General features: G+C 36.6%; 3 protein-coding genes across 3 annotated transcripts; 1 reads left to right on the top strand and 2 right to left on the bottom strand.

Annotated features, from left to right (window-relative positions):
• The first annotated feature begins 2050 nt into the window (after nucleotides 1-2050).
• On the top strand, nucleotides 2051-7106 carry LOC149383303 (putative inactive leucine-rich repeat receptor-like protein kinase At3g03770). The gene is made up of 8 exons (XM_089628213.1): nucleotides 2051-2334; nucleotides 2432-3826; nucleotides 3916-4049; nucleotides 4641-4884; nucleotides 5613-5824; nucleotides 5912-5937; nucleotides 6032-6143; nucleotides 6723-7106. The coding sequence occupies exons 2-8, from the start codon at nucleotides 2455-2457 to the stop codon at nucleotides 6951-6953; spliced, it is 2331 nt and encodes a 776-aa protein (XP_089484339.1). The 5' UTR covers nucleotides 2051-2334; nucleotides 2432-2454; the 3' UTR covers nucleotides 6954-7106.
• Nucleotides 7107-7206: 100 nt separating this feature from the next.
• Nucleotides 7207-10671, bottom strand: LOC149383302 (argininosuccinate synthase, chloroplastic-like). The gene is made up of 10 exons (XM_089628214.1): nucleotides 10512-10671; nucleotides 10242-10364; nucleotides 9985-10037; nucleotides 9772-9862; nucleotides 9455-9590; nucleotides 9329-9377; nucleotides 9054-9236; nucleotides 8268-8528; nucleotides 8087-8175; nucleotides 7207-7986 (listed from the first exon to the last, which is right to left on the bottom strand). Exons 2-10 carry the CDS (start codon nucleotides 10306-10308, stop codon nucleotides 7434-7436), a joined length of 1482 nt encoding a protein of 493 aa, XP_089484340.1. The 5' UTR covers nucleotides 10309-10364; nucleotides 10512-10671; the 3' UTR covers nucleotides 7207-7433.
• Nucleotides 10672-21306: 10635 nt separating this feature from the next.
• Nucleotides 21307-24684, bottom strand: LOC149383301 (argininosuccinate synthase, chloroplastic-like). Its single transcript, XM_089629443.1, has 8 exons — nucleotides 24472-24684; nucleotides 24324-24372; nucleotides 24062-24244; nucleotides 23270-23344; nucleotides 23007-23192; nucleotides 22800-22888; nucleotides 21977-22273; nucleotides 21307-21770 (listed from the first exon to the last, which is right to left on the bottom strand). Exons 1-8 carry the CDS (start codon nucleotides 24585-24587, stop codon nucleotides 21515-21517), a joined length of 1251 nt encoding a protein of 416 aa, XP_089485569.1. The 5' UTR covers nucleotides 24588-24684; the 3' UTR covers nucleotides 21307-21514.
• Between the last annotated feature and the right edge of the window lie 200 nt (nucleotides 24685-24884).

Here is a 24884-nt window from a genome sequence, read left to right as displayed (position 1 = left end):
GATTAAAATAATACATATTATTATGAATGTACAAGATAATTTTTTAGGGAATATCATATATGTACATGTACTTACGTGATATAGAAAAAATATATTTATAGTAATTATTATTATGATATATATATATATATATATATATATATATATTACATTAGTCTAGTCAAGGATAAAAATACCGATATGCATATCGATACCAAGATTCTGATTTTATTGATAAATCGACTACCGACGGATATATCGATAGATATAAAAAAAATAATTTTAATGCTGACTATCGGTGGTACCGATGATATATCGACTACCGATAATATATCGACAAAAATCCTATAAGTAAATATAATTTAAAAAATAAAATATATAAGAATATATATATATATATATATATATATATATATTTATACATTCAAAAGCTTATTTTAAATTTTACATATAAATATATGCATATAAATAGGTATTGTCATACATATATTTATATGTATCATAAAATATAAATAAGGAATTATTGATAATACTAAGTAAAATAAATAAGTAAAATATATAAAGAATAATAAATAATAAATAAAAAAAGCAAATAATGAATTTTTATTTTTTTTATTAAAAAAACTTCAAATTCATACGACATTTTTTCGATTTTTAAATTTTTTAACTATTAAAAGATATCGATATTTTGTCAATATTTTTTTAACTATGTTATGGATTAGAGACAATGATATACATAAATTCATTAATCTTCTCATAATGCAAACTAAATAATGTTGGCCACTTTATCACTACACCTTATATTTTAAGATTTTTTTTCAAAGAAGGACTACCATGAAAGCCTAATAAATTTAGTGTGACATGTTTTTTTTTTTTTTTTTTTTTTTTGTAACAATTATCAATTTATCATCAAAGTTTATATATATATATATATATATATATATATATATATATATATATATATATATATATTATCGGAACATCAAAGTTTCTATAGCTATATATGTATTCAATTTCAAACTCAACCACCATTATCAAATCATGATTGTGTGTGACTGAATTGATCACCAAACAACCAATTTGATACAGTCAAACTCTATTATGATTTATGATTTTTTTTTAAAGGAGGTATGATTTATGGATAATAATGAGTTTGATTGACCTTTTACTGCTTCATGGTTTGGCATTTATTTCATTGTGGAGAAAAATAAATATGGCAGTAGAGATATGACAAGTTGATGCTTTTTCTTTTTTCTCTTTTTTTTTTTTTCTTTTTGTCATTTGCAAAAAGAAAAAAAATAAAACTTATCCTGTATCTCTAAATCTATGAAACATTATTGAATTGACTGTATCAATGTCTGAGTGCTCACTTAAAATAATACCCAATTAATTGAATTCCCATGCAGATTTGTCATGGGCAAATGGGAGCATAGTGTTTCTATTATAGTACAGCTTGACGAGTTTATAGAATAATGACAATTTCAAATTCCGAAGAAACACTTTCTTATCCTTATCATTACCCTCCAAAATTATCCCCTAACACTTCTGTTTAACTTTAGGGTAATAATAGTATATCTTACAAAATAATAAATATTTTCTTTGTTTGTATATGGGCAGTTGCATTAATTAAATACCCTTTTAGCAATTTGATATTTCCCATGCGGCATCAAGCTTTGTGGGTTCTTTCTTCCTATAAATTTTATTATATGAAATGTACATTATTAAATTCAAATTGGATAACAATATAATGGATTTTTTTTTGTTTATCAAAATCAATTAATTTTTTTTTTCATATTTATTATCTAGTTTGTCACCAAATTCTGTAAACTTGTCATAAAATTTTGTTTTTCTATATATATATATATATATATATATATACAAGAAAAAAAAAAAGCTTATTACAAAATACATTATTTTGTGAAAAATTTGAGAATAGATGTGAAAAAATTATTTTGATTGAAAAAAATCCACGATAGTAATATTCTTGTCCAATAATTTTCAAATTAAATAAATCAATTATCTGAATGAAGTGAACTGAAGTAGAGTAGGAATAAATTGCAGGAATAACCAAAAATCAAAAGCGCCAACACATTTTATCATCTCGTTTATTTTATGTCCTTTGCAATGACTTTTCTCTTTGCTCAAAGATTCGTCTGAGAGAGCAAAAGTCTCGGATGCATTAATATCTCAGCCATTTCACCACTTTCAAAAAAAAAACAAAAAAAAAAAAACCATGTGGCTTCACTAAATGCACTTCTATGCATTAATCTCCAACAACCCAAACTCTGCTTCAGATACACAACAAAGCTCTTCTGGTATGAACTGTTACACGTTTGGTTCTCTAATAATTTTCTGGTATGTGAAGCTCATATCTTTTTTTTTTTTTCTTTTTCTTACTAGTTACTTCACTGATTTATATTATTTTATTTTTTGTGTCATGTTTGTGTTTCAGCTGAGTCTGTATAAAAACTCATCATGGGTTGTTTAGACACATCAGTTTTGTTGGTGTTCTTATTCACATTGAGTTTCTTGTTTTTGGGGTCTCATCAACTTCAGTCCTCACAGACTCAAGTTCTTCTTCAGTTAAAGAAGCACTTAGAGTTCCCAAAAGGGTTGGAGATCTGGCTAGACCATGGACTTGATTTCTGCTCTCTATCTCCAACCCCTCAGCTGAACTTGACTTGCCAAGACAATGTGGTCACCGAGCTCAGAATCGTCGGAGACAAGAAGCCGGTCAAGCTCGGTAAGGGTTTCGAGGGCTTCGCAATCCAGGGAGAGACTCTCTCGGAGGGATTCTCGGTCGATTCGTTCTTTACCACGCTGGCGAGGCTCAACACCTTGAGATCCCTCGGCCTCGTCTCGCTGGGAATCTGGGGCCCGATCCACGACAAGATTCACCGGCTCGATTCTCTCGAGTCCCTCGATCTCAGCTCGAACTATCTCTGCGGCTCGGTCCCGGCCAAGATATCGGAGATGGTGAAGCTTCAGAGCCTTGTTATGGACGATAACTTCTTGAACGGCTCGGTCCCAGGCTGGTTCGGGTCCTTGGCTGAGCTGAGAGTCTTGAGCTTGAAGAACAATCTCTTGACGGGGTCATTTCCGACCTCACTTAGGAGGGTCGAAAATCTCGCCAATCTTACTCTGTCGGGGAATGGGATATCGGGGGAATTGCCCGATCTCGGTCCCATGAAGAGTCTGTACATGTTGGATCTGAGAGGGAATAGATTCGGTTCGGCGTTACCTCCGATGCCTAAAGGGCTCGCGGAGATTCTGCTCTCGAACAACTCTTTCTCGGGAGAGATTCCGAGGCAATACGGGGATTTGAAAGGACTCCGGAGGCTCGACTTGTCGAGCAATTCGCTCACGGGATCGCCTCCGGCTTCGCTGTTCTCTTTGCCCTTTCTCGGGTACTTGAACTTGGCTTCGAACTCGTTGAGCGGCTCGATTTCGGGACATAGTAAGTGTGGGGAAAAACTCGAGTTCGTCGACTTATCCGATAACAAACTCACCGGCGAATTGCCTCATTGTTTGAGCACCGAGTCCGACAAGAGAACCGTCAAGGCGAGCATGAATTGCTTGGCGACTGATCCAGAGAATCAGAATGAAGAATCACGGTGCAGAAAAGCGGGTAGATTGGACGAGGAAAAATCCGGAGGCAAAAAATCTGGAGCGGGCGTCGTGTTTATGACTCTCGGAATAGTCGGGCTTTCGGCGCTTTTGCTTCTCGGCATTTTCGTATTGTGTAGAAGCTATTGCTCTCGGGGAATATCAGAGCAGCATTTGTTGCGTAAGACACTGCAAGAGAGACCGGTCGCGGGATTCGCCTCCGAGCTTTCTTCAAATGCAAGTAAGGTCAATTATTTTACATGACTTGCAACACAAGTTATGACGATTTTAAAAAAGAAAATCTCACTTGACAAACTTTCTTCCTTTCAGATTTCATTACCCAAGCTGCAAATCTGTCCAAACATGGACTCACGGTGTGTCGATCGTTCTCTTTGGAGGAGATAGTCGATGCGACCAATAACTTCGAAAGCTCGGCTTTTTTGGGTGAAGGCTCGTACGGAAAGGTACTGTGTAAAGCTTTAACGCAAACTTTTGTAAAGCAAAAAAGGGTACTCTAGTTAACTTGGAACATGAGTTTTACAAAGTAGTGTTTAGTATATACTAACCAAAATAAACGGGGTAGATTTGACATAATTACCTTTATTAACTACCAAATTTAAAAATAAAAAAATTACCAATTAAAACTAAAGAGAGAAAAACATAACTAAATTTGACTCCCAAATTTTCTCAATCCCACAAAAATGGAGGAAAGCCACTCCTACACGAAAACAAATCAAGTCAACTAAAAAAAAAAAAAAATTAACTCATTCAAAACTTCAAACCCCCATTTCAAAAAGTTAAAATATGTTAATAACAGTTTATATGAAGTATATTGGTTGATATTGTCGAGGATAAAAATCGGAATGTAAAAATCGAATAAATTGCCATGTCATAAAAAATTACTATTCTACTTCAAATTTTGAAACGTTGGCTAGTATGCATTTTCAAAGCTTGTGGCAGATGGACCCTAAAACTTGACTCCATGCTCTTTTTAATAGCTCACGAAATTCGTTTTTCCTTTCTTTATTTTCTTTTCTGTTCTTTATCCGGTGTAGCTTTACAAGGGAAGGCTTCAAAATGGGACTCAAGTTGCAATAAGGTGTCTTCCTTTGTCGAAAAAGTTCTCTATTCGGAACGTGAAGCTAAGGCTCGATCTTCTCTCGAAGCTCCAACACCAGCATTTGGCATGCCTTCTCGGCCACTGCCTCGACAGCGGCGGCCGCGGAGATTACAACATGAACAAAGTCTATCTCGTCTCTGAGCTCGTCCCAAACGGGACATTTCGAGATCACCTTTCGGGTAAACTTTTTCGTTTTCAACGTGATCATGAACATGTCAATTAAGAAGATCAGCCCCGCTTGACAAACTCGTTTAATTGAATAGAAATACTTGAACGCGACATTGGAACCAAAAAAAAAATTAAATTTTTGTGTTTGTGAGTTTAAGGAGAAAAACTTCTAATAGTCTTTAATACATTTTTTTAGGTAGGGTTTTGATAGATTAAAAAGGATTGACTTTTTCTCAATAATATAATTGTATAACAAAAACTTTTAATAGTCTGAATCATGCTAAGCATGCGTTTCGAGATCATCTTCAGGGTAACTAAATTTTTTTTTAACCTTTTCATGAGGACGTAAATAAAAAATAAATAAAGACTCTATTTGACAAACTCATTAGAAATTTTTGAACATGAGATTCGAATAGAAAATTTAAATTATGTTTGAAAAAATCCTTGGACTAGGCCACTTGAAACGTCGGATTCGCAATCTAGCCAACGTTTTGTATATGTTTAAAATCTAACCATATTTGATGACGTGGCCTCATTGATAAGATAGTATTTTACATGATTGCCGCTGGCTAGTTCCATAAATTCAAGTTTGAAATTGGCTAAATAGCTAGAATACAGGGCTCTGATCCATTGAAAAGAATCGAATTTTCGTCGGTGTGGTCTAATTACATATACCAAAAAGACTGATTAACCCAACTTTACTCCAAAACAAGTGTCTTGATTATCTCTTTGTGGGCAGAGAAAAGCGCGGGAAAAGCGCTTAGTTGGTCGGAGAGACTGGCGGTTCTGATCGGCGTAGCCAAGGCCGTGCATTTTTTGCACACTGGAATAATTCCGGGTTTCTTCAACAACCGGCTCCGAGCAAACAACGTGTTGCTCGATCAGCATCGGATGCCAAAGCTGAGTGACTTTGGTCTATCCATCATCTCAGAAGGAAGTGAGACATGTGTGGTATGTATATATGTATGGCCTAACATTTCAAACTTATTATTAATCCCAAGTTTAAGTAGTTTTGACTTGTTTGACTTGAATCTGTAGGGTATAGCAGACAAAAACAAGTCATGGTAAGCTTTTCATTGAATTTTATTTATTTATTATTTGGCATGTTATTTTTTGTTATTATTATGTGCTGATGTATTGAAATGAAATTGTGGGCAGGCAAATGATAGGCTTAGAAGATGATGCTTATAGCTTTGGATTTATAATACTTGAAGCACTAGTTGGGCCTTCTCTAGCTTCCACCAGAGAGGCTTTCCTTCTAAAAGAGATGGTAAGCTTTTAAAATCACGGCTTTCTTGGCGCAAATAGTCCTTCAACTTTTATGATTCTGATATTTTGGTCCCTAACCTAGTGATTTACTAGCATTTTTAGCCTTTTTTGAATAAAAAAAATTGAAGAACTTTAACACAGAAACAACTTAAAACATATGTACAAAGTACTAAAACAACTTGTTTATAATTTTCTAAAAGAATCATTTAATATTGATAAAACATTGTTTATAACTTTATTTAGTGTCAAACTATAATTTCGTTTCTTTTATAAAATTAACAAAAGACATTTTTAGTATGTAAATATGTGGCATTGTTTTTGTTTCCAGTTACATTAGGTGGCAGACTAAAATGCTAAAATAAAATAAAAAATTAGGAACCCAAATAGCGATATCACAAAAGTTCGGGACTATTTGCGCCAAAATCAATCAATAAGTCCATTTTGTTGTTTGGGGACCAGAGTATGACTCATAGTAATTCATAGACTATTTACGCAGAAAAAGTCTTGTCGATTTAGAAACTACGACAACTAGAAGTTTACAAGCTGAACTAATCCTACTTGGATCCGATTTGGATTTCAGGTAGTTCTCCAGAACCAAGACACACGGGCTCGGGTCATAGATCCGGTGGTGCTAGCCACAGCGAGCTCGCAAGAATCGGTGTCGATCGCAGTCTCGATAATGCAAAAATGCATATCCCCGGATGCGAGTCAGCCTTCATTCGAGGACATACTTTGGAATCTGCAATATGCGGCTCAAGTTCAAGCTACTGTGGATCGAGAGCAGAGATCCGATACCTCGTCCTATCTGTGAGTGTTCTTCAATGAGAACTTGACGAGTCGAATCGTGCTCAAAAGGGTGTTTTGGCAATAAATTGAATTAGCTATTTTTACAAGTTCCTGTAAATCTAAATGTAACATAAATATTTCTACTTGCACTATTATTATGCTATTTAGTTATGTGATCCATATCACTCTTAAATGAGCATCTAACTTGCTTGACTCAAAGATTAACAAGGTATCAAGTTTAAAAATAATAATAAATAAATAACAGAATAATTTCCCAGGAGAAAAAAAGCTAGTTCTGATATATTTATGTAGTCAAAACTGCATTATTTCCATGATGTTCAACCGTTCGGTGTGTCTGCATTTCTAAACCAGCTTCAAATCGATTAAATAAACAGGATTTCTCCGATAAGTGTTGATCGTCAAGGGCTTAAAATCGAAAACTCAGCTGGGCATATTTCCTTAGTTAGAGAAGAAAAAAAAGGTGCTGGCTTGGTACATAAATGACTCAAAAACCCTGCTCAAGCATCGCTCGAACCCTCATTGGAAGACCGTAGAGCCGGATAAACCCAGCCGCGTCGGCTTGGTCATAGATATCGCCGCTCTCAAACGACGAAATGTCCTGCCTATACAAACTATACGGGCTCTTGCGGCTAGTGACTGTGACCGAGCCCTTGTAGAGCTTCAGAGTCACCGAGCCCGTTGTGGTCTTGTTGACAGTCTCCATGAAGGAGTCAAGCGACTCACGGAGCGGGTCGAACCACCTTCCCGCGTAGACCAGCTCGGCGTATTTGAGGGCCAGCGAGTCCTTGACTTGGATCGTTTCCCGGTCCAGAGTCAGTGACTCGAGCTCTTGGACGGCAGCGAAGAGGACGGTCCCGCCGGGGGTCTCGTAGACTCCGCGGCTCTTCATTCCGACGAGGCGATTCTCAACCATGTCTATACGCCCGACTCCGTGCCTTCCTCCGATTTGATTGAGCTCCGTGAGCAGAGAAGCCGGGGAAAGCTCTTTCCCGTTGACGGAGACTGGAATCCCCGAGACAATCCCGATTTCAACGTATCTGTGGGGAACGATTCAAATGCCAACTATATGAGAAGAAGAAGATCTAAAAGGGGACTTTTTTATTTAGAGGGATTTTTTTTTTCATCAAAAGAACTAACTCGGGTTCGTTCGGAGCGTCTTCAGGGTCCACCGTCAACATGAACATATCCTTCTTGGGCTCGTTGGCTGGGTCTTCCAAAATATCACCCTTCGATTTTTGTGGAAAATAGTTTTGCGGTTACTAGAGAAAATATTCGAAAAATCTAGCTTAAAAGTTCATGCTAGTGATGGGTTATTTACCTCGTGGCTAAGATGCCATAAGTTACCGTCTCTACTGTATATGGATTTCTTTGTGACTGGAACGGGAACATTGTGCTTCTTGGCGTATTCAATGGCGTCCTCTCGGCCGGTGATATCCCATTCCCTCCAGGGAGCCACGACGTTTAGCTTGGGGTTCAAGGCGAAGAAAGTCAGCTCGAAGCGAACCTGATCGTTTCCTTTCCCTGTGCATCCATGAGCCACGGCATCGGCTCCGACTTCTTTGGCCACATCGACCATGGCCTGGTTTTCCAAGCATACAAACATTTTAGCGGCAATGTGTATATGGAGATCAGAGGATCATAGAAGAAAATAAACTAAATCGAACCAAACTGATTTAGACCGGTCTGGTTTGAGTTAAACCATTTCTTTTTACAAATTTTACAAGAAAAATAGATAAAATAATCTAAGGATTACATTAGCGCTAACAATTAAGATGGTCACCAAAAAGCTAATGTGTTCAACTCAAGCTACTTAATTTAAATGCCCTATAGCAATATAATCTTGTAACCAGCTAAACCATGGTTTTAATATTTGAAACCGAACCAACAGCTTGAGAGAAAACCCGTTTTAGACTGGACCGACAATTTTACAAACCAGTCCAGTCCGTTTTACGATTTTTGTGTTTTTTGCGCGCCTCAAGCATGCAGAGATATGAGAAAATCTTATAAACCATTTTGGATTGTAATCAAATCCAGGCACAAGGGCGAAGTTATTTTAGAAAGGCTAAATGCAAAAACAAAAAAACAGCATCATTGTGGATCTCACCTTAGCAATAACAGGGCGTGCCATTGAGGTTCCGAGCAGGTATTTTCTCTCGTAAATCGCACCGGCCCTCAAGCAAGGAAATATAAAGTCTTTGACAAACTCCTCTTTCAAGTCTTTCACCACCAATTGACAGGCCCCACTGGCCTTGGCCTTCTGTTCTAGACCGTCCAACTCTTTAATTCCCTGTAAATCGAGTCCGACAAAAAGGTGGTCACAACTAAATACTCAAAATGCATATAGTAAATACTGTTCAAGTAATACTGATGATAACGTACTTGACCAACATCAGCGGTGAAGCAAACAACTTCACAGCCATAGTTCTCCCTGAAAGATGAAAATGTGTTCGAGTGAATGGCTACACAAGTGATACCAAATTGATTCACAAATGAATTTCAGAGAACCTTAGCCACGGAACGATGACCGATGTATCTAAGCCACCACTATATGCCAGCACAACTTTCTTCAGCTTCCCACGTAACCCTCCTTTGGTCGTGACCTCAGTTACCTCTGACTTGCTCGGCAATGCTGCTCTGATAACTGCTTCCAAATAGAAAAGAGGCACAATATATGACAAGTGAATCTTCACCAATAATAACTCAAAAGTTTCACTAAATGTCTCGACTTGAACAGATGTACGCCGAAATTTCATAACTTCGGTGAGAAGAAGAAACCATACAAATTATAACAAAATTAAATTGCCCTATGTAAGAATTCTCACCGCGACTGTTACGAGAATAAGTACTCAAACTGCCATTAGTGTTAATGGACAAACATGCACTTCCATTCAGCTCACTTCTCTTTGCACCCAGCTAAAATAAATGGCCAAATTAAAGAACAATTCATTAACCTGAATACCAAGCAAAATAAAAAAATAACAAAAAACAAAAAAAAAACTTAATACTGTTTTTGACAAAACGGAAAGGATTTTTACTTCCAATGCTGAAGATAACTTCTTGGCACAACACACTCTGTCAATAAATTGACCTGCATTACAAAAATCAAATACCATTGATCCATCTCAGAATAAACAAATAAATTGCTTATCATCCAAACTACATAAACATGCTAATCCAGTATTAAAAAAAAAAAAAAAAAAAAAAAAAAAAAAAAAAAAAAAAAACCCTGGAATCTTTAGAATGGAATGAATGGATTGGTAAATGAAAATAATCAAGAACCCAAAAGCATTACCTCTTACGGGCACCGGAAATGGAAGGCTTGTTGAAGACCTTGGATGGATAGACTTCAATTGAGCCATCGTTCAGTAAAGACTTGTTCTTCGATCTTCCTCTAAACAAGTCTCGTATCCGAAATCTGCATTGAAGTTATTTTTATCATCATTTATTTATTTAACTACCTCACAACACTTCTTGTCTGGCATTTTCTGTTTTCACTATCCACAGCCATTTATCTAAGAATCACAAAAATTCTAAGCTAGAACAGAGAGTGCCTGTGACTGACCGTCGGACTCGGCGAAGGGATTAACGAGGGTGGTCCAGCGAAGAGCGATTCGACGCCGTCGGGCTCAGCGGTATACGGCGGCGAAGAGAGAGTGAAAGAGATAGCTAGGGTTTAGAGTAACTGTAAGAGAAGGACGGTTGCGAGTTTGGCGGGCCTTATTATTTTATTTTATTTATTTGTGACAATGACAAAATTGTTATTTTAAAAGATTGAAATTCCAAATGTGCCCACTCGCTCTAATAATTCTAAATTTATCGATTTTAGTTTATTAAAATTGGGACAATTTTATTTCTCATGGTGTTCTAAGTTCTACTAACAGAACTCATGGATATAAAGATCTGCCGAAGATTTAGATAAAAAGAAAATGGTCTAACATTTGGACAAGAAAAAGTGAACAATATTCTCGGAATCAAATTGATTAACACAGATTTCTGATACTAAAGTTTATAAGTCGATATTAAGGACAACTTCTTCGTTTATTTTGGTATCTACAATGTTATACCATTAATTTACAATATTCATGTTGAACAAACGTAAACGTCAATTGATAATAATTTTACCAAATAGCTTCATATAAATATAGACCTAGAAGAATAATATAACTTTTGTTTTCGACGGTGTTTGCTTCACAATGTCTCAGTCTCACTTCAAGGGTAAAAGTACTATTTTTTAAAACTAAAACTCAATTTTCAACTTTCAAATGCTAGGACCAATTTGAACAAAAAATTAAAATATGTTTACATTAATAACAGTTATGAGCTCTAGACGATGGTCATGCAAGCGGTGACGGGGCCAGGAATTGAACTCGGAGGGGCAAATTGAAAATAAAATTTAAAAAGGGGCAAATTTAAAAAAAAAAATATTTTTGAGCTAAAAATATATATAAAAATTTAGAGTAAAATTTGTAATTTTGAAAATTTTAAGAGAGGGGGCATTGGCCCCCCGGTCTCTATGTGCCTCCGCCACTGCGCACAGAGTCTAAAGCTCCCACTGATGAAGAATTCAGCGAAACCCGATGAAGATATGGACAAGAAAAAAAATGCATCTCCTCAGGTCGAGAATCCTCTTTTAACCCTTATATATAAGAGAGAGAGAGAGAGAGAGAGAGAGAGAGAGAGAGAGAGTTCTTAATCAATTGATTACTTATCTTCAATTTGCGAACCATATGTGTTTTTATGCCCACAATATGGGATTGGTGCTGTTATTTTATGAATATATAATTGTGTAATGTTTTATGCACTTCCAGTTGATGTAAATTGTGAATCCCATTAAGAATATAAAATTATTTTAAACAAAAATAATAAAAACGAAAACAAAACAAATAAAACCAATAAAGGTTGAGCCATGCACACAATATTACTAAACATGGGTTTAGTTACGTATAATACTTAATTTTTTCATATAAACTTATCTGAGGGTAAGAATGTCCCATATTGATAGAATAGATTAATAGAGAGAAGAGAAATACCTATAAAATAATCAAAGAACAAGTATTAGTAGCATCTTTGTGCACCAACCACGATAATTACAAAATAAATATATATAACGTAAAGACACCGTCTTTCCTCGTCGAAACCTAGGAAGGTACATGTGCTTTGAGTCCAACAAGTCTTTTGTCATGCACATAACAGTCCCCCTCATCTAAAATGTCACACCCTTCCGTCAGCATTCTCTAAAAAAAAAACTTCTTAGGCCAATTTCGTGACAGTATCGGGTTTTAATGTTTTTAATGCATTTTTAATTAATGAACTTTCTTTGCTCCCTTGCATTTTTTTTTTCTATTAATGAATTTGAATTCACTATGTAATATGTATATCTTATAAAAAAAATTAAAAAAAAAACTAAGATTTGTATACATCGTTGAAACAATGAAACTCTTTATCATGTTCTATAATGTATCATGTTTTGGGGCGTTCTATCGTGTTCTATACCATATTTTGTGTTTCAGGATGACAAGTGTTGAACACTTTCTCCATTATCTCAATTGCATTATCTTCCTCGTCGTATGAGTAAAAAGAAAATCGTAGACATTGTCTTATTTTATCGAAAAAATCCTTGAAATAAAATATATAAAAAATCATAGAAAGTCGCTATGTGAAAATAAATAGTATTTTAAATGGATTTTAAGTAAATTCTATTGAAAAAATATCAAACCAAATTCAATAATTCTATTCAAATAATCGAACTGAATTTTGATTCTCTGATTCATACCCCATATCGAATTTGAGTATTAACTTTGTAACAAATTCATAGAAAAACATAAAACCACACCATTTAAAAAATAGAATTAATGGCAGCAAAAATACTCAAAATTTATCTATGAATACACTTAACTACTCAATTTTTTTTTCGACAAATAAAATACTTAATATTATGTTTTGGTATCACCGTTACTACTTGAATTGTTATCTTTAATAGAAGTACACGTGTCACACATCCAGTGATCATGTAATTTTTATATAAATATTTAATAATTACATAAATTAAATCCCTTGATAAAACAATTAAGCAATTATTTTTCCATTTTAATGAGAAGAAGAAAAAAAAAAAGGAAGCAACGCAAGAGGAACACGAGGGCATTTGCGGTGGGGCTTGAGGAGGAGGAGCACCGCCGGAGAGGAGGTCGGAGAGGCCGAATTTGAGCGGAAGGAGAGAGTGGCTATGTGAATTTGTCCGCCGGACGACCCGCAGATCTTCGGCGGTGGAGGCTGTACGGTCACCCACTAGGACAAATAACACTTTTGAATGCGATTTTTATCGCATCCAACGGTCAAAAAGTCGCATCCAATGGCCAAAATGGATGCGACTAATAGTACGCATCCGATGATCCTGGATGCGACTAGTCGCATCCAAAAGTCTATATTTTTTTATGCAACTTTTTGGAATGCGACTAGTCGCATCCATTATTGCATAAAAAACTATTGCGGGATATTATATTTTGCGGGATATTAGACTATTGGATGCGACAAGTCGCATCCAATTCCTATCCCGCCATAATGCGGGAATGTTTTGGATACGACTACTCGCATCCAATAGTCTTTCCCACGTTGTGGCGGACACAGTATTAGATGCAACTTGTCGCATCCAATTGTAACTTGATTTTTTTTAATTTAATTAATATTTATTAAATAAATAATAATCAAAATAAAAATTCGAATTAGAAAATAAATTTCTTATAAAACGTAATAGAAAATATTATATACATTCGATAACAATAAAACATAACATAAAATATCTTATAAAACGTAATATAAAATATCTTATAGAACGTAAAAGTAAATTCGGTAATAATAAATATACAACTATTTCTTTCGCGTTTGATACCACTTTTCCATTGTAGCTGATCCTCTTCCGTCTCTACCTCGGGATGCCCTGGTGCCTCTTCTGGCATTGCTGCCGCTAGGACGCTCTCGCTGGAACTCGACAGAAGCTGGCACCTGGTCATCAGCCCTTGTAGCTGGTGGCGGCGTAGTCTGAGGCTGCAGTGTCGAGGGCGACAGCTGACTCGGTCTCATGCTCTGTGTGAGCTCGAAGATCCATCGCTGCATCTGTTCCATCATGGCATGTTGGGCTTGCACTGTTGACTACAAATCGCTAACAGCTAGATCGTACCGAGTGCGAGAGGACGAAGCTGATGACGAGCTCGCGTCCTTAGCTACAGCGAGGAGTAAAGCTCCCCTAGGGATCGTGGGACCTATCCTTGTTTCCCAATCTCGACGCTGCCCGAGAACTAAACGCATTGCTGCCTGCTCTACGTCATCAATGTCCACCTCTGTGCCTTCTTCCTCCGCTTGCCGCTGAATATCCGCCATTTGACTTTGGATTTGTTCAAATACAAATGTGATAAAAAAACCAATAAAGATTATCAAATATTAATTAATATAATTAAATTAATAAGACATTACAACTTACATAGAGACCTTTCGCGTCTTTCGTTGTCCAGTAGCCTTTGTCATCTTGATGGTAGTGCTGCCACGTCTTTAGTGCGGAGTCCAAGGTCTCATCTTCTCTCATCTGCAAGTATTAATAAAAATGTGCGCAACATGTTAATATATAACTATTAAATATTGCAATTACAATTTTATGAATGAACAACTTACTTGCATCCGACGATGAGCAAAGAAAGATATCAATCCATGTCGACTCTTCGTCTTCTTCTTCTTCTGATTTTCTTTGTTGCGTTCAGACACCTTCTGCAAAACGTAAAATCGAGTTAATTCGAGCTCATAGATGATAACAGTTTCTTTAAACATATTACCTTAAACTCTTCTGCATCAAACCTCTCTATCTCTTTCTCCCAATCTGCCCGACTCGTGCCCTTTGGCATTTCTTGTTTGGCGAGATCTTTTTGGCCGCAAAATTTGATTCTGAACTTCCTCGATAATTTCGACTTTGCGTTACAAAAAATTCGCGTTGCATCGCAAATGATAGTAGCGTCAATCTCGGCTCGATAGCAATCTGCTAAGCGTATCTCGCCAGTCTCAGGATCTCTGCCCAGAAAGTGAACTCACTATGGAGTCCGGTCAAAATATCGTCGACAGACTGGGGCGATACGTCTGGTCAGCTAGAGATATGCATCGGAATCGAGCCGCGGATATAGACTCACAGACGCATGGAGAATACTCCGATCTTCTTATTCGTTTCCCTAACAGTCTGATAGAACGTCTGCTGTATTGGATCGTAGCCAACAACCTTCGCACCTTCGACCCCTCTGACTGCTTTCTAAGAAGTCGCACCAGTCGTCGGTCCCCGTGTAGCCTTGGAACCGGTGGATCCCGATGTCTGTGGGGGATCTTGGCGTCCACCTGCTCCAGTGGCCATCGACATCCTATAAGATAAAAACAATTAAGTAAAAAGTTATTTGTTTTATCAAAATAAACAATTAAAAAAAGACATTCTACTCATTCATCGTCATCACTCGATATAATGTTAGTACCATCCTCTATATCGACATCTACATCTTGTCCCTAAAAAACGACACGTGCCTCATCTTCGTCATTGTCGCCTTCTTCATCGTCGTCAACATCAGTAGTGAGCTCAATTTTAGTTGTTTCGTGTCAATGATTCAGAAGCTCGATGTCTGACAATTGTATTGTCAATGAAACTAAGGCCGATGTGGTGGCATCAACTTCAGGAATATTGTCCCAAATCGCTTGGTGATTGCATTCATCAACGATTTCTCATTAGCCACCTTTGACAAGATCTTTTATGTAAAAGACTTGCTTCGCTTGATTCGCGAGTATGTACGGTTCGTCCATAAACCACTCTTTCGCGGTATAAGCACTTGTCGTTCCACAAATCCTATCATCGTGCACTATTCTCCTCGCATCATACTTGTCACCATACAAATACATTTGAATAATATGACATGAAAATTATGCCTATAATTCAGCACGATGACATCTTTCATTCGACCATAGAAAACGTACTCATCCATAGGCACACATACACCGCTATTTTGAGTGATTCGTTGATTGTCACGACGATGAGTGATGAACTTGATGCCATTAACCACATAACTCGGATACTGATGAATGACTTGAAATGACCTGACAGATAACGCGTAGAGTTCTTCAGAGACGTCAGAGTCACTAGCTTTCACAACATAAATTTGGTTACAAACAAAGCATTGGTAAATACGTGTGAGATATGTTATTAAAAAATGTAATTAGCTTTATTTACCTTTTTCTCAAACCAAATTTTAAATTCCTTCCTATGCGCATCGTTGATATCATCACGCAGTCATTTATATCATCACGCAGTCGTTGATGGAAACGTCAATCATCTTGTATCCCATGCCAAAGCACTTTTGTCTCGTTTTTGCCTCGTAGTGCATTTTTGGGATTCAATTATCAACTAGATGAGACTTCCTCAAGAGTTGCAAAAAGTCAGTGAATGACTTGTTCGTCCAATGGTTCGTGACTTTGATGTGCATCAACGAAACCAAGAACGACAAAGACGAAAACTCTTTGCATCCGGGGTACAATTCCGCTTTCAACTCCGCGAATAGGTCTTCAAATTGCTCCTCTGCAGGCACCTCACTCGGGGTCGGATCTGCAAAGTCGTCGAAATCCTCGTGATCCATTATATCATGGAGAACATCGTGCTATCCTCTGACTCCTCTCTGATCAGTTTCGATGACATCTTCTTCTTGGGTAAGGACATGACGTTCGTCGTGATGATACTATTTAGTGTAATTTGGGGTAAATCCCTTTTTCATGAGGTGAACCCTTACAACCCCGATTTCCTGCCATCTCGCATGGTTGCAAGACTTGCAAGGATACTTATATTGGCCCTTTTCGTTCGATCGTTTGCTTGCAAGGCGGATAAACTCGTTTTAACCCCTGTTCTATACTACAAGCTTAACCGATCGTTCTCGGTAATCCAATCTCTACTTGGATTTGACATTTCGCTGAACAAAAGGAGAAAACGAGATGGACAAATACAGTTATTAATTAAATTTGAAAGCGAATTATTACTAAGGCACGATAGCGAATTTTAGTAGTGAGAGAGAGATTGTGAAAGGTATATTATTTTTTAAGTCTGGTGAGAAAGAATTTGGCATTGTTATACTGTTTCCCTACCATTTTAAGACTAATTAGTTCAAATTTCAACGAAAATTTCTGCAGAATTTCCCCTATAATATTGACAAACCCAAAACCTGCAAATTTGTATAAAAACATATACATACCATCCAGAACTATCATATTAATAAGCTAAATCCTAAACCGAACCTCTGTGGCTCAGTCACAACAATTTATCAATGAAAAATTGAAAAATCAAAATCGAAAATTAATTACAATTTCAATTATAACTACAATTAAAATTTACCTAAACTAATAATTAAACCCACACAATCTAACTAAAAACTACAATTTCATTTTTAATTTCAATTTAACTAAATCATATTTACTTTCAATTGTAAGTAAACTAAAAATTTGGCTACAACAATTTTTATTTCCATTACAATTTCAGTTTCAAAATCAATTTTAATTTCAAATAAATAACTAAATAGTTTCATTACAATTACTTAAACTAATTTAGTCGTATTAAAATTTATAATTACAATAACTTAAACAAATCAAATGAACTAAATTAATCAAAACCAAATAACCTAAACATGTTAGTAAACTAATTAAGCAATAAATTAAAATTTACAATTAATTAGAGAGCTATTTAAACACTAACATTTACAACTAAATTAATATATATATATATATATATATATATATATAGACTACAAATTAAATAGTGAATGTCTAACCTGTAGGGTGAGGGCAGGGACGAGACGCGGCGGTATCGGGCAGAGACGAGATACAAGGCAGACCGGTCAGTGTCGGGTCTTGGGTTTGGGCCAGAGGCATTGATCTCAGCGGGATGGCAGAAGAAGATTGGCACGGCTTCCTTTGAGGCAGCGCGCGCGTCAGGTTAGCGTCGGACAACGATCAAGAGACAGTGGCCGAGAGCGTCCTCTATGCTTGCGCTCACCTCGGTGCGCTCGAGCTCGGGGTGTGGATCAACGGATGGCCGGACAGACGGTTGGACAGACGGACAGGATGGATCGACCTTGAGATCGGCCAAGACTTCAAAGAAGCTTTAAATCAAAGGAAGCTCTGAAATGGACACACACTGAGTCCAATACGCCGAGAGAATCGTGAAACAACAAAATATCATACTTTAGAGAGAGAGTGGGTGAATGGAGTGAGAGTTAAGAGAGAGAGAGAGAGAGAGAGAGAGAGAGAGAGAGATTGCGAGTCAAAAGAGAGATAGAAAGAGAGAGAGATTGCGAGTCAAAAGAGAGATAGAAAGAGAGAGAGATAGTACATGCAGGCGGCGGCGAAGACCCGGAGCCGACAAAGATGGCGGCGACCCGACGAGCTAGAGAATGAAGGTGACGGCGATGCGACGAGAGGCAATGCATGCGACGAGAGGCCAGTGAGAGTGAAAGTGAGATACCGATTTTGGGTGAGACTCAGAGGAGAAGAAGAAGACGCGAGGAAGAAGAAGAAGAAGAAGAAGAAGAAGAAGAAGAAGAAGAAGAAGAAGAAGAAGAAGAAGTCGATTTTTAAATAGAACTGACCTAGAAATTGGATGCGACAAAGTCGCATCGAATGATACTTTCGGATGCGACTAGTCGCATCCGAAGGTCATATAGATACGACTTGTTGCATCCGAAGGTATTAAAAATAATTTGGGGAAAAATGCCACGTCATTAATTGAACGAAAATAAAAGGGGGGAATTATATCCCGCTTTAAATTTTGAGTATTGGATGCGACAAAGTCGCATCAAATGCTTTAAAAACTAACTTTAATGACTGAAGTTTTTGTGACTGCTGGTAACACCTTTGGATGCAACTAGTCGCATCCAATGCTTGATTGGATGAGACTTTTGGATGCGACTAGTCGCATGCGATTAGTCGCATCCAATACTCGTCCGCATCCAAAAGTCCTATTTGTAGTAGTGACCGACGACCACCATACAGATCGGCTCACTGACATTCCTGATCCATTGGGTGAAATCAAGGTTATTGAATATCGTTTGCATTCGTATTTTAAATCAATTGAGCAAGAATCGAAAGATTGTTAGAATACCTTGCTTACTCTGACAGTGTTGTTCTTCTTGGTGTGAGTCGAGAAGCCCAAAGGAACAACTGTACATGGAATAACAGATTCTAAGTAAGGATCATATAGCCATTTCCAACAGTAGTTGTGGCGTTGCTGTGGTGGTATTGGAATTGTCCATATGTCCTTCTTCTCCTAAATTTTAATCAAAATAATTTTCTTTTTTGTGGTGGTTAAAATCAAGGATTAAAATATTGATACCGATACCGAAGTTTTGATTTTACTGATATATTGAGTATCGACGGGTATCTTATAACAATTTCAATATTGACTACCGATGATAACTGACATATATCAACAAAAATCTTATAACAAATAGATATTATTATATTTTCAATATATATATATATATATATATATATATATATATATATATATATATATATATAACATATCTCTATATATATTCATATCTATAAATCTACTTAATGAATGAATATATAATATTTATTTGAATTTTGAACCACTTGATTTTAACATGAAACCATGGAATGCAAAAATATAAATAAATCATTTTTGATGTTATTTAGCTAACAAATAAAGTTCACCTTATTGTGAAATTAAAAAATTGAAAGAAATCCCTCCATATAAACCTATGTAGTTCTATGAATTTTTAGAAGCAACAATGGGGCTTCATCGGCCCAAGTACTCAAGTTTAAATTTTGGGTCTGTTTAGAGCCATAAAAATTGGTATTTCAGGTATAATTTTTCTATTTTGGCTTTTATAGTCATTTTCCATAAATATCAGTATTTGAGGAATAAAAACGATATTTAAGCCGCTATAGTAATATTTATAAAGAACTTCCCATTTTTTCTTGATATCGTCGGTATTTTGAACCTTGGTTAAGATATCTATATGTATCTTATGTTTTTTTCTATGGGGATTTGGGTTTTTTTTTTGGGTTTCGAATTCGATTTTGGGTTTTTTTGGATTTAAGATTTTGAGATTCGGTAGAAGTTTTGGTGGAGGATTTCGTCACCGCTGTCATCTTCGTCATTCTGAGTCTGTTAATGGCTTGATGTCGCCGTATAAGAAGCACAACCCCAGGTTCCGGAGAGATCGGGGCAAGATCTTGAAGTGCCCAAACTTGAACTACCTCACCGATGCGATCCTGCCCGAGCTCGAGAAGCTCATCACGTGGTTCAACGGCCAGGAGGAGAGAGAGAGAGAGAGAGAGAGAGAGAGAGAGAGAGAGAGAGAGAGAGAGAGAGACTTTTCTCTAAAAAAATTATATAAAAAACAGTAGAATAAGTAGTAATGGTGATACTAAAACTTCACGATAAGTATTTTATCCGTCGGAAAAAAAAAAAATTGAGTTAGATACACTTTAAATGTACCCAAAGATAAAATTTGAATATTTTTACCACCATTAACTTTTAAAAAAAATGGGCAAGTCTATCCATTTTTTATGCCAATGTGGTTTTTGGTATATATGAGAAGCATAGAAGAGAAAGCCTATTATTATTATTACTATTATTATTATTATTATTATTATTATATATATATATATATATATATATATATATAAAGACTGCGTTTGGTTCAGATTAAAAAACCTTGTTTTTGTTTTTAGAAAAAAACTAAACTGTTTATCCGGTATTTGGCAAAACTGTTTTTATAAAAAAACTTCAAAAGCGATTTTACATTTTGTACATGAGATAGAAAAGCTAGGATTCTTGGCTTTTAGAAAAAAGTGTTTTTAAGTTTTCTATATAAATTACTGTAATATCCTCGTACAAAATATTATTCATATATATATATGTATATATATATATTTGAAAATAAATATACTATAGTAAAAAGACTAAAATAGATATGTTCTTAATAATTAAATAATAATTATTAATATGCTTATTTATATATATATATATATATATATATATATATATATATATATATATATTAAATAAGAGATTGGACCCTAAACACAAGTAAAATTCATTCGTACAATTTTTTTTTATCAAAAAGATAAAAATATTTTCATAAAATTTTAAATACATTTTTTTTCAAACCTAAATATTTATGGACATATCTTTATATATTTATTCTTTCAAATTAAAATATATTAATTATCCCGCAGCAACTAGCGGGGCATATATTGCTTGTATTTATAGATTATATAGAAGTCAAGATTTTTCGTAAATCCTTCTGTAATTTTCGTAGAAATGGTAATAGCCTTAAAAATGACGTGACTAAATCCCTCTGTAATTTTCATAGAAACGGCAAGAGCCTTAAAAACGACATGACTATAGAAACGATTTTAGTTCTTAAAAAAGAAAAAGAAAAAAAAGAGTTAGATGGTTCCAGCATTTCATACCATCAGAGCCTTGCAAGACAAAAAAAAACAACGTCAGAACAAGAAAGTCAACGCGAAACCGAATCACAAACCCTGCTCGAGCATAGCTCGGACTTTCATCGGAAGGCCGTAGAGCCTGATGAACCCGGCTGCATCGGCTTGGTCGTAAACATCTCCGCTCTCGAACGACGAAATGTCTTGCCTGTAGAGACTGAAAGGGCTGACCCTACTCGTCGCGGTCACCGAGCCCTTGTAGAGCTTGAGCCTCACCGAGCCGGTCGTTGTCTTGGTCACGCTCTCCATGAACGCGTCGAGCGACTCGCGGAGCGGGTCGAACCACCTGTCATGACTCAAGGGGTAGTATCGTAATTAACCATTAAGTGCTATTTAAGTCTTTTAGTTTGTATAAATACGAGAAAGGGAAATGGAACAGGAAGCAAAGAATTGGATTGTTTTCTTTTGGGAGAGAACGAGCCTCTCGAAAGCTCGTAACACCCTGTAATTTTCCTATTTTCGAGTAATCAAATATTCAGTTCGTATCACCACCTTCCCGCGTAGACGAGCTCGGCATACTTGAGGGCGAGCGAGTCCTTGACTTGTATCGTTTCCCGGTCCAAAGTCAACGACTCGAGCTCCTGGGCCGCGGCGTAGAGGATCGTGCCACCCGGGGTCTCGTAGACCCCGCGGCTCTTCATGCCCACGAGGCGATTCTCCACCATGTCCACGCGTCCGATCCCGTGCTTGCCACCGATTCGGTTTAGCTCGGATAGCAGTGCCGCCGGGGAAAGCTCTTTCCCGTTTACTGATACGGGGATTCCCGAGACTATCCCGATTTCCACGTATCTATGACAGACAGACAAAAACTAGGTCGGGGTTAGTCAGCTTATGAACTATAAGAGGAAACTAAAAATTGCGAGGAGAAGTGCTGTGGAAAATTTGGAGGGTAAAAGCAGGTGGCTTACTATTTTCTTGTTCTAGAATGTGTTCTAAAAACATTAAAGAAAAAAAAAATTAACAATAAAGAAGAAAAAGGAAGTACTCTTGTTTAAGGGGAAAGAAAAGGTTGTTAAAGAGAAGTTGAGTGAAAATCAAATGAAAGTGGTGGGAAATTTGGAGGTGAAATATAGATTCCTTACTATTTTCTTATTCTTGTTTGAATGTGTTATAAAAAATTTAAAGGAAAAATCAAAGGAAAAAAAAATTGAAAGCTTAGGAAGAAAAAGGAAGTACACTTGTTTGAGAAAAAAAAAAAAACCCCTACTTTCCCTAAAAAAAAAAGTTCTTCCTCAAATTAACCTGAATCCAAACAAAACAATAAATATACTAGAGATTTTCAAATAGATAAACAAATGTTTAAGGGAAGTCATACTCGGGTTGATCCGGAGCGTCTTCGGGATCTACGGTCAGCATGAACATGTCCTTCTTGGGTTCGTTTGCCGGGTCTTCTAAGATATCACCCTTTCATCACAGAAATAAATAAATAGGCACTTTTTAGACGTCGAAAAACTTACAAAGGCTCAAGACTAAAAAAAAAAGAAAAATAAAAAAAAGGCATCATCATCATCGCATATTGTACCTCGTGGCTGAGATGCCACAGATTTCCGTCTCTGCTGTAAATGGACTTCTTAGTCACGGGAACGGGAACGTTGTGCTTTTTGGCGTACTCGATCGCATCCTCTCTTCCCCTGATGTCCCACTCTCTCCATGGAGCCACCACGTTCAGCGTCGGGTCCAACGCAAAGAATGTCAACTCAAACCGAACCTAAAAAAAGAAAAACCAAAGGGCTTGTTATGTCAATGAGATCGGTGAGTCAATAGAGACATATACAAAAACCTTACCTGGTCGTTTCCTTTTCCGGTGCATCCATGAGCAACCGCATCGGCTCCGACTTCTTTGGCCACATCAACCATGGCCTGTGTTTCGTCACACCAAAAGCACGTTGATCAATCAAATCGAGTATCCGATTCCTTCAGAGGCCAAAAACCTTCTCTCCTAGCTTTCATTTACTTCGTTTTAAGGTAATCTTGCAAAGAAGTGCTTAGCATTACTACATCCAAAACAAGCCTCATGGTAATTAGAAAGTTTTTATTTATTTATTTATTTTTTTGGTTTTCTAGCAAAAATAGCCATTTGAAACCAATGCACTTGCAAAATAGCCAAAGCTTGTCCAAAATTACTAAGGTAATCTTGCAAAAGTGCTCAAAATTACGACATCCAAAAACACATGCCTAAAAGTTATTAGAGAGGTAATTCTTGTTAGGATTTTCTAGCTAAATAGCTATTTTAAACCAATGAATTCGCAAAATAGCCAAAGATTGTCCAAAATCACTTCCTTTAAAGGTAAAATCTTGCAAAAGTGCTTAACATCACCACATCCAAAACAGGCCTAAAAGTAATTAGAGAGGTAAATTTTTTTTCAAGGTTTTCTAGCTAAATAGTCATTTCAAACCAACGAATTTGCGAAACAGCCAAAGTTTGTCCAAAATTGGATTCCCGGGACAATGTAATCTTAACACCTAGACAATCCTATAAAACATCTCGAGCACCGAAACAATGTAATCAAATTGGATTCCCGGGAATGTGATCAACATTACCGCGTATCGTTTCTCTTCTTTTCTTTTTATACATACCTTGGCGATGACGGGGCGGGCCATGGAAGTCCCGAGCAAGTACTTCCTCTCGTATACCGCGCCAGCTCGGAGGCACGGGAATATGAAATCCCTCACAAACTCCTCTTGCAAGTCCTTCACTACCAGCTGGCAAGCCCCGCTTGCCTTTGCCTTCTCTTCCAAGCCATCCAGTTCTTTCATGCCCTACTTAAAAAAAAATGGTTTATTATCTACACAGCACTGTGTTTGGCCAAATTGTGAAAAAAAATCTATCTTAGCATACTTGGCCAACATCTCCGGTGAAGCAAACAACTTCACAGCCATAGTTTTCCCTGTTAAACCGAACGAAGAAGATAAATATAATAATCGCCAATAATGAAATGAGCCGAGACGAGATTAGTTAGTTATACGCTAATCGGAAAGATCAGAACCTGAGCCATGGAACGATGACAGAGGTGTCCAAGCCGCCGCTGTAGGCCAGGACCACCTTCTTCAACTTTCCTCTCTTGTTCGTGGACTCCGAGGTTGACTTCGAATGTTGTTCCATCTTTGGGGTTTGACTTTGTTTGACGAAAAAGGTTTGAGCTTTTTCTTCACGGATACCCTTTCTTCACTCTGATGGTTCTTCTTACTTTTTTTTTTTTTTTTTTTTTTTTTTTTTTTTTTAATAAAGATGGTTCTTCTTACTAATCTCGCAACTAGGTTTTTTTTGCGGATTTAATAATTTGTCGTTTGTTCGACCTTGCGTTTCTTTCGTAATGAACAACTTCAGGTTCAGTGTCGTTTTTGTTTTTGTTAATTATTATTTTTTTACAAAAGATGGCATTTATTGCACTTTTTTTTT

Source organism: Urtica dioica, chromosome 10 (assembly GCF_054948205.1).
Source record: "Urtica dioica subsp. dioica isolate 48M chromosome 10, U.dioica_male_clone48M_v1_H2, whole genome shotgun sequence".
Lineage (NCBI taxonomy): Eukaryota > Viridiplantae > Streptophyta > Magnoliopsida > Rosales > Urticaceae > Urtica > Urtica dioica.
This window is presented reverse-complemented; position numbering and strand designations above follow the sequence as displayed.

Coding starts and splice junctions, on each gene's coding strand:
- LOC149383303 (XM_089628213.1), top strand. CDS start 2,455: ATGGGTTGTTTAGACACATCAGTTTTGTTGGTGTTCTTATTCACATTG. Junction 3,827..3,915: donor CGAGCTTTCTTCAAATGCAA/GTAAGGTCAATT, acceptor TCTTCCTTTCAG/ATTTCATTACCCAAGCTGCA. Junction 4,885..5,612: donor ATTTCGAGATCACCTTTCGG/GTAAACTTTTTC, acceptor CTTTGTGGGCAG/AGAAAAGCGCGGGAAAAGCG.
- LOC149383302 (XM_089628214.1), bottom strand. CDS start 10,308: ATGGCTCAATTGAAGTCTATCCATCCAAGGTCTTCAACAAGCCTTCCA. Junction 8,529..9,053: donor CACGCCCTGTTATTGCTAAG/GTGAGATCCACA, acceptor TTGGAAAACCAG/GCCATGGTCGATGTGGCCAA. Junction 8,176..8,267: donor TATGGCATCTTAGCCACGAG/GTAAATAACCCA, acceptor CAAAAATCGAAG/GGTGATATTTTGGAAGACCC.
- LOC149383301 (XM_089629443.1), bottom strand. CDS start 24,587: ATGGAACAACATTCGAAGTCAACCTCGGAGTCCACGAACAAGAGAGGA. Junction 24,373..24,471: donor GTCATCGTTCCATGGCTCAG/GTTCTGATCTTT, acceptor TCGGTTTAACAG/GGAAAACTATGGCTGTGAAG. Junction 24,245..24,323: donor TCACCGGAGATGTTGGCCAA/GTATGCTAAGAT, acceptor TTTTTTAAGTAG/GGCATGAAAGAACTGGATGG.